At 32.6% G+C, this 16419-nt stretch overlaps 1 protein-coding gene across 1 annotated transcript in view; it reads right to left on the reverse strand.

The window, feature by feature from the left end:
- Positions 1–383: 383 nt before the first annotated feature.
- Positions 384–16419, reverse strand: part of LOC126828224 (laminin subunit beta-1) — a 48452-nt gene continuing 32416 nt past the window's right edge. Inside the window, exons 15-31 of the mRNA XM_050557872.2 lie at positions 16235–16378; positions 15628–15859; positions 14974–15134; positions 14274–14498; positions 13652–13851; positions 13280–13376; positions 11593–11784; positions 11210–11390; positions 10288–10472; positions 9725–9960; positions 8657–8839; positions 6996–7172; positions 6514–6689; positions 6037–6178; positions 4844–5020; positions 4187–4343; positions 384–2504 (exon numbers count right to left, since the gene is read on the reverse strand). Of these exons, the coding sequence (XP_050413829.1) occupies positions 2371–2504; positions 4187–4343; positions 4844–5020; positions 6037–6178; positions 6514–6689; positions 6996–7172; positions 8657–8839; positions 9725–9960; positions 10288–10472; positions 11210–11390; positions 11593–11784; positions 13280–13376; positions 13652–13851; positions 14274–14498; positions 14974–15134; positions 15628–15859; positions 16235–16378 (2999 nt within the window). The 3' untranslated portion in view covers positions 384–2370. The remainder of the gene's footprint in view (positions 2505–4186; positions 4344–4843; positions 5021–6036; positions 6179–6513; positions 6690–6995; positions 7173–8656; positions 8840–9724; positions 9961–10287; positions 10473–11209; positions 11391–11592; positions 11785–13279; positions 13377–13651; positions 13852–14273; positions 14499–14973; positions 15135–15627; positions 15860–16234; positions 16379–16419) is intronic.

Below are 16419 nucleotides of genomic sequence, written 5' to 3' on the forward strand. Positions count from 1 at the left end.
GATTGTTATTGAAAAAATATTGTTTGAACTATGATTATTATTGAATAATTCTTGTTTAACCATCATATTCTGTTTTTTAAAGTATTATTTTACATTGGTTGTTCTTTGTAGTCAGAAATTGTTTACCAAGACACATGTGCTCTGTGATCCAAATATGGGTTTAAATACCAGAATACATCACAAATATGAAGTTGACAACAGATTTGATATTACATATCTACAGCCTGTGACATTTCACATACCATCAAAGATTTGATAAATTTTATTTACGAATTAGGAATATCTACCATATTAGCCTGTGGGCTCATTCCTGTTTTGCTACAATTGGCAGGTCAATAAATCACCAAAGCTTGGAGAAAATTTGAAGACAAAACACATTTTGTATACAGTAAGATTTTATTTAGATATAAAAATTATAAAATACACTAATGACAGACATATATCGATGTCCAAAATTATAGTTCAATTAGATCTTTTCTCTTAACTTTCTAAAGAGAGATTCAAGAACATTTTACTCTTCTGTTAATTTGAAAAATAATGAATATCGCATAATAAAGGGTGGGGGAGGGGACAACTAAATGTACAAAATTTCATTATGCAACAAAGAAAAAATCATAAAGAAACACCAACCATTCTTTTTTTGGATTTCACATGAACCACATTAAGGTTTGGCTTTTAAGTTTTGCTTCCATCAACAGAGTAATTAACTTTGTAATTAAATCAAAACATTGTTCAGTACACAGAGAAACAGATTTGTAAGAGGACATTGAACACTATTTAAACCAGTAAGTTATCATTACTTCTACATTTAGCACTAATCCTGTACTTAAATGTAATTCTAATTGTGTTCAACTACATGTACCACAGAACAACAACAGAATACATTTACAATTTAATCTAATTACACATTTTAACACTGTTATCAAATTCAAACCTTTCATAGATTTAAATAAATTCACATGAGGTAAATGAGAGTATTTTTTTTAATTGCAAATAAGCACCAGTTTAACAACAATAGAAATTTAAACAGGACACTATTATTATTGTTGTTGGCTGTTAGTTTCTTTTGAACTGTTAGGATAACTTGAGTATATAAATGTTAGTACATACTATTAAACTTGTACAAACAATCGCAGGTCATCACTATCATTATAATAGTATATAATATATGGCACATATAAATACAAATAGTTTTAAGTAGAAGATGCAGGAAATACGTACATAATATCAATACAATTTGATCAATACATAATGATATATGTAAACTACCGAAAATAATGCTGATCAATGTTTATAGATATCAGTAAATAAATAAACTATAGACAAACTTTAGTGTGACATAAATGCAAAACGGCAAAGACACACAGTGATTTATTTATTTGAAATAGACTATAGTTCAAAATTCCTCAAGATATTATTACAGTCTGCTCCAGGGCCCCCATTTTGGTCATATTTGCCAGTCTTGATTGACTTGGAGTAAAAATGACTGGAGAATTTACATATCAGTCAATTCACATGCACAAAATTAAAACAGAACAAAAACAGTTAAATTGAGAATAGTTATGTGTAAAAATTGGGAAAAGTGTCTTTTCAAAAAAATATCTTCCTAATCTGAACTAAGCAAAATCAGTGAATAATTAAATGACCGGCAAAATTCTAAAGTGAAAGCCCTGGTCTGTTCCATAAATTATCATTACAGTATTTTGATTATCATATTTGAGTAATAAAATGAATTTGTGCTGTGTGAACTAGGATGTAAATAATTATTACTAACAAACAAAGGTGGGAGTTAATTGTGTTATGACAAATTTTTTAAAAAGAATTACATATAAATAATGTTAAAAAAGTTTATATATGTACAAAAATATCCATGTAATATGTATAATGTACACATAATTAAAAAAAGAAAAACAAATGGCTTAAAACAAATGGAGCAATTTGATTAAAATTATAAAACAATGACATTGATAATATAAAAATGAGGTGTACATATACTGGCATGCAATTATATCTTTAGACTAATTATGATATAGATTATGATTTCTATTATAATAATCTATTTATTAATGGACATAATACAAATCTTCTTTAATATTATCTATCTTCTACTCATACTTTATTTCTACACAACAATACTTCAACGTTTATCCTTTAGCTTGGGTAGTAAATTATCAAAAACCCTTAATTCAACAATTAGTCTACTGATAATGGTGTGATAACATCAGCAGCTAATGTTCATCTGATCCAGAATTTCGTAATATCAGTTTTACAAAATAACATCGTAGGGTTTCTAAAACAATTTCCACTTATCTATATACAATGCTGCCAACTAACTACATTTGACTCAGCCATTTTAATATATCACCAGTTTTAACAATCTCTGTAATATTTTGCTTTATCTTGAATATTTACTAAATATTCATCCATTCTGGCATTTAATTTGTCAATCAAATCAGATAATTCTATCAATGTTTTTTGATTCTGATCAAATTCTTCTTGGATTTCTGGAAGAAAGGATACAAATAGACATTACTTTTTCTTGTCTGTATGAATTCATGTGTAAATAATAAGTGACAAAAATTAGTCAGAGGGAAACAGGTTTAAAAATCATCTCAAAGGACTAATAAAAAATATTTGATATTTTTATGTATTACTATTTTTGCAGTGGGAGGGAACCCTCGTAGAAACGTCGCCAGAAATAAACTTTTAAATAACATGCATTCGATATCCGGCGACACTACCCTTTGTGACTTGAAACACATAATCAACATTAGCAACACTTTAGGGCAGGGATCTTAATCGGTTGTTTTTTGTCGGCTTTAGCCGCTTGATGTTCAATCAATGAACCGGCCACTATGGTAACATAAATCAATCTAATTTCGGCTAAATTACAACAGGTTAATTATTACTTGTTAATTAATAAGTCAATCAACTTGCTTGTCGGCTACAACAACAGTCACACCTTGGTGAGAATCGGCCATGTAGTTCATAATTCGAGTAGACTAATTAGCACATTTAACGTTAATTTTGATAATCCGGTAAAAAAACAAAACAAGCTTGCTTATTATTCATAACAGGTTCAGTAAGCTGCTTTTGTAAAAATAACCCACATGGCGAAAGAATACGATCTTGGCATGGTTTGCCAATTGAGCGTCTTTCACTCTCCGTATGAATTCCAGGTACCGGTAGATATTAAAATAATAACTGGATCATACATTGATGGATTTGGTAAATTAAAATCTTCATTGAATATAATCCACTGATAGAACACCGAATACACTGAGAAACAGTCATTAATAATATATTTTCCTGATAGAATCTCCAATGCCGAATTCAAATGACACATGACATCGGAATTGGGTCAATAAACCAGTTTTAAATAGCGTTTAAAGTTATAATTTTTTTTATTTTAAACACATTCTGACAAAGGCTTATTTTAAAAATATTGTTGTTTTTATTCAAGGCTGTATCATAATCATACAGAATTTTTATTTTAAAGCAATTTCAATTATGGTTGTCACATGACAATTGTGCCACCATCGACGAATGAATAAAAACTTTTGCAAGTTAAGTGACTAGTTACGTTATAGATGGACAAAAAAAACCTACAAATTGTGTTATGAAGAAATGCCATGGTGCCGTATCAGATTATTTTGGCTACAGCATTTTCTGATACTGGCAATAGTAGAAAAATGCTAATATTTTAGATCATCGACTTATGAAATGTGACGTTTCATCAAATAAACAAAGACAGTAATTTATTCTGGAATATTACGGACGTGATGAAATGTGAATGTTTCATCGAATAAACAAAGACAGTAATTTATTCTGGAATATTACTGACGTGAACTTCAAGCTGGTGCGTGAATTAAATATGGAAAATTCTCAAAAGGTGTACCCGTTGTTCTTTTTGTGGTAATCACATACATTAAAATACAACATACTCCGTAACAATTTACCAAGAATTATTTTTGTTTAAGTCTGCTTATGTTAAAGGGAATGGAAGCTTATAATTAACCCATTTCCTTCCGGACCTCACTTGACCCAGTTCTGGCCGGTTCGTTTCAAAATTGATTGAGAACCCTGCTTTAGATCCAGTCTTGGCATGAATAAAATCTAAAATCTAAAACTTTTATCGCTATCTCTCTTTCTCAAACATTTTATTTATATATTTGATAAAACTTACTTTTAAGTTTAAGATATTTATCTTGGGTATTTTTAGCTAATGTATCAGCTCTTTCCATTAATTTCTTAGCTCTTGTAACTGAATCACTTGTAGAACCAAAATTAGAGTTTAATTGTGATGAGGCATCCTGATATTTCTTGCTTAATTCATCCGCATCCTGTAATATAAGTAGAAATAAATATCTTTTTCAACTAATATAAGGATCCAAGAAAGTGATGGCAAGACATAAGCTGAAACCAACAACCCACACAGGTCATAATAATGTTACAGGCACAATTTTATTTCCATAATTCGCTTGCGCATAGTAGTGGGAAGAAACTGCCAGTTGACTCAATATCAGACTTTGTGATACAGTACCACATGCTAACCATTTGGCCATCCACCCCCACCCCCCTCGTATGTAATGCAGTCCAGCACAACATGGTTGGCAACGAACAGCCAGCAATGATGGACTTTGTAGGAGCAGTACAGGAATCTGGCAGCCTTTATTGGTAACCTAGTCATTCAGACTGTCTAACAACATCAACCTAAGGGAATCTCCAGAAGATACAGAAACTTACCCCTCCTGGATAGTAGTACAGTATGACAGGAAGTCTAGGTAGTCTTAAATAAAAAATCTGTTTTCAAAAGAAACAGATGCTGCAATTCTATACTTACTCTTTCTGCTTTGTTAGCTAACTCTGTGGCCATTTTGACAGCCTCTTCTGCTCTTTCAATATTTATTTCGTTTTCTGTATATTTCAATCGTAAATTGTTGAGCCGCTCCTTTAACTTAGTAAGAATGTTCATACTAACATTAGATTTATCACTAGCAGAAGCAGTTTCTGACTCAATCTATAAAAATATCAACTTCAGTAATTAGTATACACATTATCATACTATATTATACAAATCATCAAAGCAAATCAAAATAGTAAGACAATTGTAATGTAAGCATAATCAGTAATAAAGGTGGTGTCATTGCATGTAACAAATGTCTATTATATACTCTTCAAATAAAGTAGGGGATATTCAGAAACAATTCAAAACTGCGGAAATGCACTGCTGTTTTTATTAAAGGTAACCAGTGAATGTTAATAACAGGCCAATTGCCTACACATGAACATAAACAGTTCATATGGGCGGCTTATCTGACGGCCCCATTTCACTCACAACGAGATACACCGTCAAAAGTGAAAATGGAAATTTTTGATTTTTGTCTTAATGAATAATTGCTCCACCAATCCTCAGACATTCAGCAATTCGTCATGGCATGCTCCTAATCAACCGTCCAATCAAGATTTGGGTCAATCTGACCCACTCCTCTTGCAGTGTTGTCGGTTGAGCTTGACGTCGACGAACACGTCTCCCAATCAAATTAAACGTAACACACTAAAGCAAAGATACGCTAAACAGTAAATCTTATGCAAGAACCGATAGGAAAGCAAACATGGATAGGATAAACCAGCAAGCGGCAGTTTTCATCAACCCTTCCTTGAAGTGTCAAATTTGACAATGAACCCTCCCACATGTATGGAGCTATTGTGTGTCGCATGTGCAGCTCAGTGGTTCTGTTGGGGCGATAAGTTCTTCATCTGTGAACATGCTCTCAAAGCGTGTCAAGTGTCCATGACTATTTATCATATCACAACCTGCATAGGTATTTGTATTTCAATATACCCTACTTTTTTTGAAGTGTATATCTTGACTACATTGTTGCTCCAATTTCACAATTGCAAAACAGAAAACCTCAAAAGTATGAATTTTAACTGCAGGCATAGCATCTGATTTCTTTCATGTAACATTATCTGTTTTTATATGAAAGAGCATAAAAGGTGAATAAATTGTGTACATTTTATTTAAGAACTAACCATAGTAAGATCTGATTCAGCATCTATTATATCTTGATCAGCTTGTTTAATGGCTTTAGCTGCTTCTTCCTGGGCAGTTTTAGCTCCTTTTAATGCATTTAATACATCTTCAGCTGTATTTAAGATGGCACTGGCATCAAGTCTAAAATTAACAGATGAATATATTATTAGTATTAAATCTTAACTTCTCTGTAAAGCATGGATGAAATCATCATTAATAATTGAATAAAAAATAGAGAAATGGCAAAAATTTAGTTGTAAGTTGAAAATTTTAGTGTTAAAGTTACACATCACCCCATGGACAATAATCGTTTTCCCCATTTTAAACTGCAAGGTTTTTTTTTAAATAGTAATCTTAACAATTAAAATAATAAACTGAGGTTAAATACCATTTTGACCTCAATGTTTGTGCATAGAAATAAACTATCATTCAGACATTGATTAATAATAGTATGACAATAATGTGTTTGAACTTACGAAGCATTATCAGCTCGCTGTTTTAATTGTTGTGCTTTAGCTAGATCATCTCTAGTATCATCTAATATATTATCTATATTCTGTAGACCTTGTATAGTTTTATTGATTTTATCAGCTAAATCTTGTATTTGTTGTGGTGTTAAAGATATACTCATATCTAATACTTCGTCAGCAATCTGAAACATATAATAACTTTAAGCGCTCTAAACCTTAACAAAGAGTCAAAAGACTAATGCAAGGGAAAAAAATTGAACTTGATTTGGGGGTGAACAGTACTTTTTGGAAACTAAAGCTACCTAACAGAATTTTTGTCCCTAAGTTAAACATGCAGTAATCCAATTTTTCAAGACCTCCTCCATCAACAGGCAATTTGAAAAAGTTGTGTTCCCAGGTATTTATAAATGGAACAGCTTTTAATCAGAATAAAACCTCAGTTATGTAAGTATAACATGTTATTAAATGACAACATCAAGTCTTCTTACCTTTTTAATATCATCAGGATTAGCTTTAAGTGGTTTAAGGAAATCACGTATACGATTCAATAAACCTTCTAAATTATTTCTAGCAGCTTCTGATTGGTTTTTAGCATTAACAGCTACATCATAAGCCATCTGTGCATCAGCCTTAGCTTCTTCTGCTCCTGTCTTTGTTTCTTGAACCTGAATAACATACAAAAATTGTAATAACGCCAAACTTCAACATAACATAACAACTACTTTAATAACACCAACTTCAACAAGACAACGAACTGAAAAGTAGTTCAATGTGAAAGTCTATTACACTGTCAGTAAATTAAACCAGCTCTGTAGCTTCTTGCTGTCTTATGTGGCCATCTCATTATGCATAAGGATATACATGGAAGCTTCTTGATTAGTAATAACTGAGAATTATCTTCAGACTGTTCACCATGATAAACTTTCACTCAGTAAAATAGTCCTGTGGATCTCTTATAGACAATTTTTTTTTATCAAATACGCTGCAATATGACAATGAAGGAACTGTCATTTGGAACAAATGAAATGAAATGAAATGGGGTTTAACGTCCTACTGTTTTTCTCCGAACTGGGCTAATGAAGACGGGCATATGCCATACAGTGTTCTAAGAGGGAAATTTTGCCAGGACAGCGGCACTACGGCCTACTCTTACATCGAATTCCAACTGTCAAGGGACCTCGGTTTTTCGTCTCATCCGAATGACTAGACAGCTGTCCCTGTCAGGCCCTCCGTCCTGCATCAATGACAAGGGGGAACCACGCCGGAAAATCGGGATGAACTTTCTCGGCCAAGGCAGGGATCAAACACCCGACCTCCAGGCTAGCGAGCCAGCGCCTTACCCACTTAGCCACCGTGATCCCCCATTTGGACAATGTTTAAAGATACAATAGTTAAGATTTTAATAAAGGGTTGGTCATTCTTGATAAAACAGTTCAAAAATAGATGATAAATAAAGAAAATATTGAAAATTTCAGTCAAATTACTTCATTCTGAATGAAGTTATCACTGTTGGAAGTTTGGACTAGAAATAGGCATCAACTGTCTCTGCAGTCTCCGATAATTGCTGATCGTTTGATTGACAGACGATAACTCCACCCAAATACCCACGCTTATCAGTCCTTTAACTGGCAGTCTCAGGGAGTGACTTCAGTGATTAACAGTAAATCTTAGCTCAGTCAGCCATTTACATGTAATAATTTAATATTAAATGGACGACTGTTTAAATCCAAGCTGTATCCATGCCATCTGAGGGTCTACACAGTTGACTTTGGGCTTGTTATGTAAATAAATGTCTAATTAATAATTTCTATAACATTTGAAGCCTACAGAAAGACTTGCATATCTAGCTCTTAACTAATGCATCTTTAAATAGTGTTACACTATAATAAACAGGTGTGCAGATAAAAAAAATGTTTAGCATATGATTGCCATGAAGGGTAGGTATAGATTCGTAAATGTAGTGACTAACAATTCATTTATGCTTTGGGATCAGAAACAAATCAGGTTTATGTATTATGTATTTGAAACACACTATAAAGATATACTTAATATAACAAAGGAATTTTGCAGATTTTTTTTCTCTACTTAGACATAAACTATTTACAACTGAGATTAATTCTATAAATTAACTCAGGAAAAAGATACTTACATCAGCTAAGAGGTCATCTGCTTCCATTTCTTTAATTTTCAGTATTTCTGCGGCTTGGTTGGCAAGGTCAAGGGCACTCTCGGCCTTAGTTACAGCACCATCTCCACAATTACTACCTCCACATTTACCACATCCTCCTCCACCACAAAATACATCACATGGTGCTCCAGGTTTACCACATACCTAAAGATTAAATACACAAAATTAGGCCATATAAATAAAATATTCTGGTTCTCAAATACAGTCGCATTCAGTTTATGAAGTTTTATTTCAAAAATAAAAAGATTCTCGTAATTGCCAAAAATTCATATATCCAACTGTAAATGTTTCCAGTTGAATTAATCAGTAGTATTCAATTCACTGAATGTTATTAAGAATCATGAATTGCACTAGGCAATCGCAAATTGACTTATTCTTATCAGGTAATGGCAATCATCCATTACTTTACTTAATCTTTGCAGATTTTTAAAGTGGTCTACAATCTACATGAAGCATGATTCGCATAAAAACTACAAAATTTGTGCTTAACATCAGTAGAACAAACTGCTTGTAAATAAACTTGCATTTAACATGGTGTACAGCAACAGCAATAAATTTTAGTAATTGTGTAAGTGAATTCCCATAAACAGCATGTTTATAAGAACTCATTTATCATGTGATCCTTTGAAAAAACAAAACTTATTTAGAAGGATTGTCTGGGATATAGAAATACTATTTTCTTATGTTTTTAAAAATATTCTATCCTACTGAATTCTTGGCAGATCTTTCCTACTACTAACTACTGAATTTTTGGTTACTATTTAAGATGCACTAAAAACAAATACAATCATTGTGTTGCTATGCAACCAATAATACAGCCTTCCACAATTTTGTCAATTTGCACTGCCGACAAAAAATTTAACAAGAATATCAAAAAATCTGACCAGTTCACAAGGTTTCAGTGAAAGAGGAAATAACTAAATGAAATAATTAATGGACAGCATATATAGTTCCTCCATTTGATTTTTTCTACTAAAGTTGTGTGTTGATTTTATTGTCTAAAGATATATATTAAAGTTGTAATCTTACCAGGTTGTTTAAATCTGATATTCTACCACCAAGTGATGTAACTTTATTATCTAAATCATCCAAATCTTCCTGATTTTTCTTTAAGTTCTCATTAAAATTGGCTCCATTTTCCGCTATGAGATCTTCAACCCTCTTTCGCGTTCGTTCAGAATCAGCTATAATTGGTGCAGTTCCGTCTACTTTACGTTGTGCTTCTTGTGATCGTCTTTCTGCCTGTCTTGTTAAATTTAGCGCACCTTGAAAAAAAAAATTAATAATATAGACAAAATATCATACTCAAAACAATTGAGAAGCAAATTTGGTCTCAAAGTTTTGTACATGTGTACATTTTTATTGACGCACAAATGACAAAGTCATGTAAATTAAAATTTTCAAAGATCAAAATGTAATTTAATGTACTATTAGAAATACCTGTGCAAAACTGTCGAGAGTAACTAGTTGACTTACATGACATTTCTTAAGACAAGAGAACAGTGAATGCAGACAGTGCTTAGACCCAGTGGGGAGCTTTCAGCACCATGGGGTAAAAGATAATGATAACTACTAAAATAGATAAATTCTACCTTCAACATCTCTGGCTTGTATATCTGTAGCATTAGCTCGTAAACCTTGTGCTAGTTGATTTAAAGCAGCTACCTGTTGTTGTAATATAGCTATTCTATTATTTCCTATCTGTACACGAGCTGTAGTATTGCTCAATTCATCATCAACATTGTTTAATGATCGACTATTATCTGTCAAATTTTGTCTGAAAAGAAAGGAATCAATTAATTACTGATCTTCACAATAACTACAATATGGGGGACATTTTGCCCAGACAGTGGCACTACAGTTTACTCTTACTTTGAATTCCAACAGTGTACAGTGTACAGTCTGCACCACTGACAAGGGGCACGACACTGGAAAAACCAGCGAATGAATCTAAAACCTTCTGGTTAGCAAGCCAGTGCCTTACTCACTGAGCCACCACGACTCCCTAGGCACAAAAATTGGGGCATGATAATTGGTAATCTGATTAAACTACAGATCCATATTTCGTTTCATTTTTTTATACTTTCGATGGACTACACTACATGAAGATCTGACAAGTTGTTTTGGAAGGTCGCGTCAGAGGTCATACGAGTGACTTTTGACTCTTTGACATCAGGCATTTGATTAACCAATCAGCATTCATGTTTCTAGTCAATTACCCACAGTTCCATGCACCTCACACCAAAAGCTCGCCGTAACAGACCATTTCATTGGCTAATCCCTCACATCATTCAGAATCAATTATTATCCGGCTCGTGCAGTTTATTTCTAATCGAGTTATGATTGAATTTTGGTCTTCGGCTAACTCGGATCTTCGCTTAACTCAGATAAAGTTGGTCAGTTCACTTAGATCCGACCTATGCGATGTTTACTGTAAAAGCAAAATTTTGAACTATAAAAAAACGAAACGAAATAGGATATGTGTCTTAATCAGATTGGATAATTGGTACCTACCTGATATAGTCTAACATAGTTTCTATTTCACGTACATCTACTTGTGTTAAATTAGAACTAGATATGATACTCTGTATCTCATTTATATTGGACTGCATCTGACGGAATTCTGTTTCAAAAGCTTTAATAGCACCAGTTGACTGAATATTACTAGCTTGATCAACTAAACTTCTCGTTTGATCTAGAATAATAATAGTAATTCAGTGAACAACAAACACAATTTTTGACTACCATTCATTACATATTTTAATAATTGTAACTTGGACTATTTTGAGACTAACATTGTAATTTTCTCATTGTAAAGAGGGCTGGAATTTAAGCTGGCACAATATATAAAATAAAAACCTAATTTAACAAATGGATAATGATGAAGATTAACTTACCTTTGAGATCAGTTATAATTTTATCCCAGTTATCAAAACATTCACCACAAGGAACACAGTAGGGTAAAGTACCAGTTGTTCCCCTTGCACATCTATCACATTTTAATCCTGTTACACCCCGTACACATTCACATTGTCCAGTACGTCTTTCACATTGTAATGATGCTGAACCACGTCTATCACAAGCACAATCTGTAAAATACACAGTTTATCTAACATTATAATGTCATATAGTAATGCCACCTTTCATGGAAGAGTTCTCTCCCCTTTGTTCTTTATTGGAGTCTTTGGGAGTTATCTCCCATATGTGGAATCTTTTGTATTTAGAGAGGTTGAATAAAATATGGCCTATCTCACATGTGATTTTTAGATTCAATACATTTTAATCCCTGCCATCCATGGTGAACCAGAGAACTACCCCTACAGAGCAATAATCTATATCATTACAAATCATACAAGACTTAACTGAAGCTGGCTGATTGGGTATTATATAAACATTAAAATACCAAATGTTTTTCAATTCAATGTTTTATTCCTTTTATATTCTATATTTGATCTGACTCAGTTATATTTAAAGTGTCTGTGCGTCATTTGCATTTTTCGGAAAATATTAACTTTTTCACAACTTAACCCTTAACCGGTCGACATCATTTTGACTTTATGATGTCAAGTGGTCAGGCTAAATAAAGACTGACGTCAAATATTTTGTATGCCTATTTCAATCGACTACTGTTGAATAATTATAAGTGATAGACTCTTGACACCAATAAAAAAGTTGAAGGGGATAAGTTGATCTATAATTTGCAAATCATTTTAAGTCCTTTTCATCAGAAATATCGTCTTCAAAATCGGTGTCATCGATATAATCCGAGTCGGAATCATTCATAACTATTTCAACCACTTAGAGCGTCTTTAACATTCCCGACATCGTTAAATTACGTTTTTCGTCAAAAAATGTTGAACAAAGACATGTTTTTCTCAATGCCCTTGACAAGACAAGTTCCTGTCTGACACGCATGCGTGGCCATATCAATTAAATACGAAACTAAATACTCAAATGCGGCTTATCAAAAAGGGTCTTGCTGTCGTCGACTTTAGTCAACCGTGACCACTTAAGTATAATGTTGTAGTGACTATAGTCGACAATGACCGGTTAAGGGTTAAACTACGCTAAAATGTACTCAAACTGATTATATAATATTTAATCAAAGGTAGATAAGCTTTAGGCTTGGATTCAATCAGATTAAAACAAGGCCCTTTAAAAAAAATTCACACAGATTATCGGTAGCTTTTGACCATAACCCGTTTATATCACCTGGAGAGGATGCCAAATGTTGACAAATATTAAATTCATCATATTATTGTACATACAGAAAAGAACGTGACCATTTATGGATTGACATTCCTTGTGGAAATTCAACTCTCACAATATTGAAGTTTGCAGGAGAATCCCCAATCCCACAAATGAAGTCTTTCTTAGCTTCCCATAACAGAGCTACATGAAGCAAGATTTTATGGACAATCCGTAAGATTAGACACATCTTATATACTGATCAATCAAGGTGCTACATGTAATTAAACTCATTAGTTGTGTACTTTCTACAGATTACATGTAAGTATCAAAATAATATGTTAAGATTCAAGTAGAATGTTTTAAATGAATTAGAAGATTGTGAAATATAATTACCATAACATTGATCTCGTGGATCTCCCCACAAGAAATCAGCACAATCACCACATGTTCTACCACCTCTATCTTCTCTACATTCACACTGTCCATCAATCTGTTTATAACATTAAATTGACTTAAGTCAGCCATACTCAAAACATTAATCTGAGATTGACACAAGGGTCAATCTTTTTGAGCAATCCAAGCAATCAGATATATACAACAAGATATCTTTGTTGCAGATGGGTTCTTTTCTTGTCTTTAATATTTTTTTGGTGTTCCCAAATCTGAGTGCTTGTAAGAACAAATAGAATAGACCTCTATTAAAAGCTGTTTATCGACAATGTTTCATATAAATAGCAAGAGATATATATATATATATATAATTACCTGGTTACATTCTAGTGAAAAGGAACCTGTAGGATCACAGCTACATGGTGAACAACCTACACCACTAGACAAATTAAAGTAACCTGCTGCACACTGATCACATTCCTGTCCTATTACATTAGGTAAACATGGACACTGTCCATTACTGCGATCACATTCACCATGTGATACATCTGTACCCAGGTTAGAACATACACATCCTAATAAATAAATCATACAAAGTTATGCTCAAATACAAAAAAAGGAACATGACAATTAATTTGTCTTTAGATTATTCTAAAACATCTCTTCTATGTTCCATATTCAAGAAATTTGTGAAAGGTAAAAAGATATAATTCTTATAAACGAAAACAAAATAGGTTAAGTCATCGACACGAATCAGAATATCTTTGAGCAAGCGCAAACATGTACAATATGGGATCACAAGTCTTAATAAATATACTTGGTACAAGGCAACTATGGTCTTACCAAAACCTATTTCATGAAATGGTCTTACCCAAAACTATTTTGGTACAAGGTAACTATGGTCTTACCAAAAACTATTTTATGAAATGGTCTTATTAAAACTATTTTAAGAAATGACTTACATTAAATATAAAGCTTAAATCAAAAGAAGACTTACTTTTACAGCTTTGTTGAGTAGCATCACCATAGTAACCATCCTGACAGACTTCACAGTTAAAACCTTCTGTGTTATATAAACATTTCAAACATTCTCCTGATGATGAATCACAACTACCAGGAGTCGCAAAATCTATATTATTATTACATACACAACGATCACAACTACCATCTTCAGCTAATGGATTACCATAATAATTCTCTTCACATTGATCACAACTAGGTCCTGTAATAATATAGACAATGTTAATTATATATCACAACTATGCTCCGTAATAATATAATAGCAATTATATATCACAAGTAGATCCTGTAATAATAATATATTCAATTATCGCAATTAGGTCTAATAATATAGTTACTCTATGAAACAACTAGTCAGTGAAATAATATCATAGATCACAACTAGGTCCTGTAATACTATATTGGTTAATATAACACCACTAGGTCCTGTAATGTTATATTCAAGATTACATAAACTATATCAAAGTTTGGCTGTTTATAGGTTGGTAAGTCTTGGAGGTCTTGGGCCTGGCTCTACTTTCTACAACCATCGCGAAGGGTAACATGTGATCACCAATTCACATTTGTGGATTTCCCTTAGCTAACAAATTTTTAATGTAGTTATTTATTATAATTTCTTCATCACCTATTCCAGTAATTCTATGGTTAAAATTTTAAAGTATAGAGTTTATACTTACTCAAGTAACCTGGTTTACAATCACACACAAAAGATCTGGATCTTGGTTCTAGTGAACAGGAATCAGCGTGATTTAATGCACTATTAGGACCTCCAGGACACATACATGGTTGACATGGTATACGCCCACCTCGTGGTTCACCATAGTAGAAATCAAGACATCTATAAATAGACATAGAAAATCATTAAAACTCTTTTTCACTACTTAAGATTAATGATCTTTAATAAGTTATATATCAGTATGAATTCTTGCTTAGGGTTGATTGAAACTGATGTTCTTTATTTAATGATAGACCTGTTATGGTGTGTATTTTTGCTACTATTTCAATGAGAGATGAACTTAAGGAGTGAGGATGATTTGAATCACGGAAACACAAAATCAATAAACCGTATATATGTAAGTGCATGTTTTTTTTTTTTCATTTTATTTTCATTTTTGACATGTGCACATGCAAATCAATTCTTTACAAATATTCTATTTTTACATCATGGGTACGAGGGACATAACATAGGTGCACCAGTAGTTTTTGTCTACATTTACAGCAACAGTGTAGCCTCTAAAATAATTAAATCGCTGCAAAACGTACTGGCAATTTGAGGGAATGTTACTTTTTTTTAAAAGACTAAAGCCTTAATTATTGTATAATGTATTTACCTGTCACAATTTTCACCTTGTGTATAATCTCTACAGTTTATACATCTTCCTGACAGATTATCACACGTATCAGCATTACCATTACATTGACAAGCTCGACATTGTGGAAATCCCCAGTTTCCAGGTATACATACATCACATGTACGACTACCAATATTATCCATACATAAACATTGTCCACTTGTAGCATTACAGAAATTATCTAATGCTCCCATATCATTACAATTACATGCTGAAAATAATATAAGTTATAGTAAAGTAATACATATTATCAGATTATTTCCATTCTGTAAATCATTAGTGCGGACATCAGGTTAAATTTTATGCACTGATATATCCATAGCAAACATTTATACTTGGATCAATGCGAAGGTAAATTTGCTTGTGACTGGAACTCCCTATTTAAATGAAAATTTCTCGACTCAAGTTTTGTAAAAATGACAAGTGTAGTATCTTATTGTCAAGAATGTTTTTATCACATTCAAACATCTATACATTCTTTCATTCACAGTCCTACAAAGTGGAGAAGCTATTCATGTGACTCCGTCAGTTTGGGTCAGTTTGAGTAATTTTATATGCTAAAGGATTAAATATAGGTATAACTTACGAGTACATCCATTTGGTCCAAAATTGTATGTTCCTGGCGCACACTGATCACATCTTCTACCAACAACATTTGGTTTACATTGACATTGTCCACCTAATTGTTCACATTCTCGACTTATTGATCCCGTTAAATCACAATCACATGCTGTAATATAAAAATAACAATCTTTTAAAAACAAATTTCTA

Source organism: Patella vulgata, chromosome 7 (assembly GCF_932274485.2).
Source record: "Patella vulgata chromosome 7, xgPatVulg1.2, whole genome shotgun sequence".
In the NCBI taxonomy this organism is placed as follows: Eukaryota; Metazoa; Mollusca; class Gastropoda; family Patellidae; genus Patella; species Patella vulgata.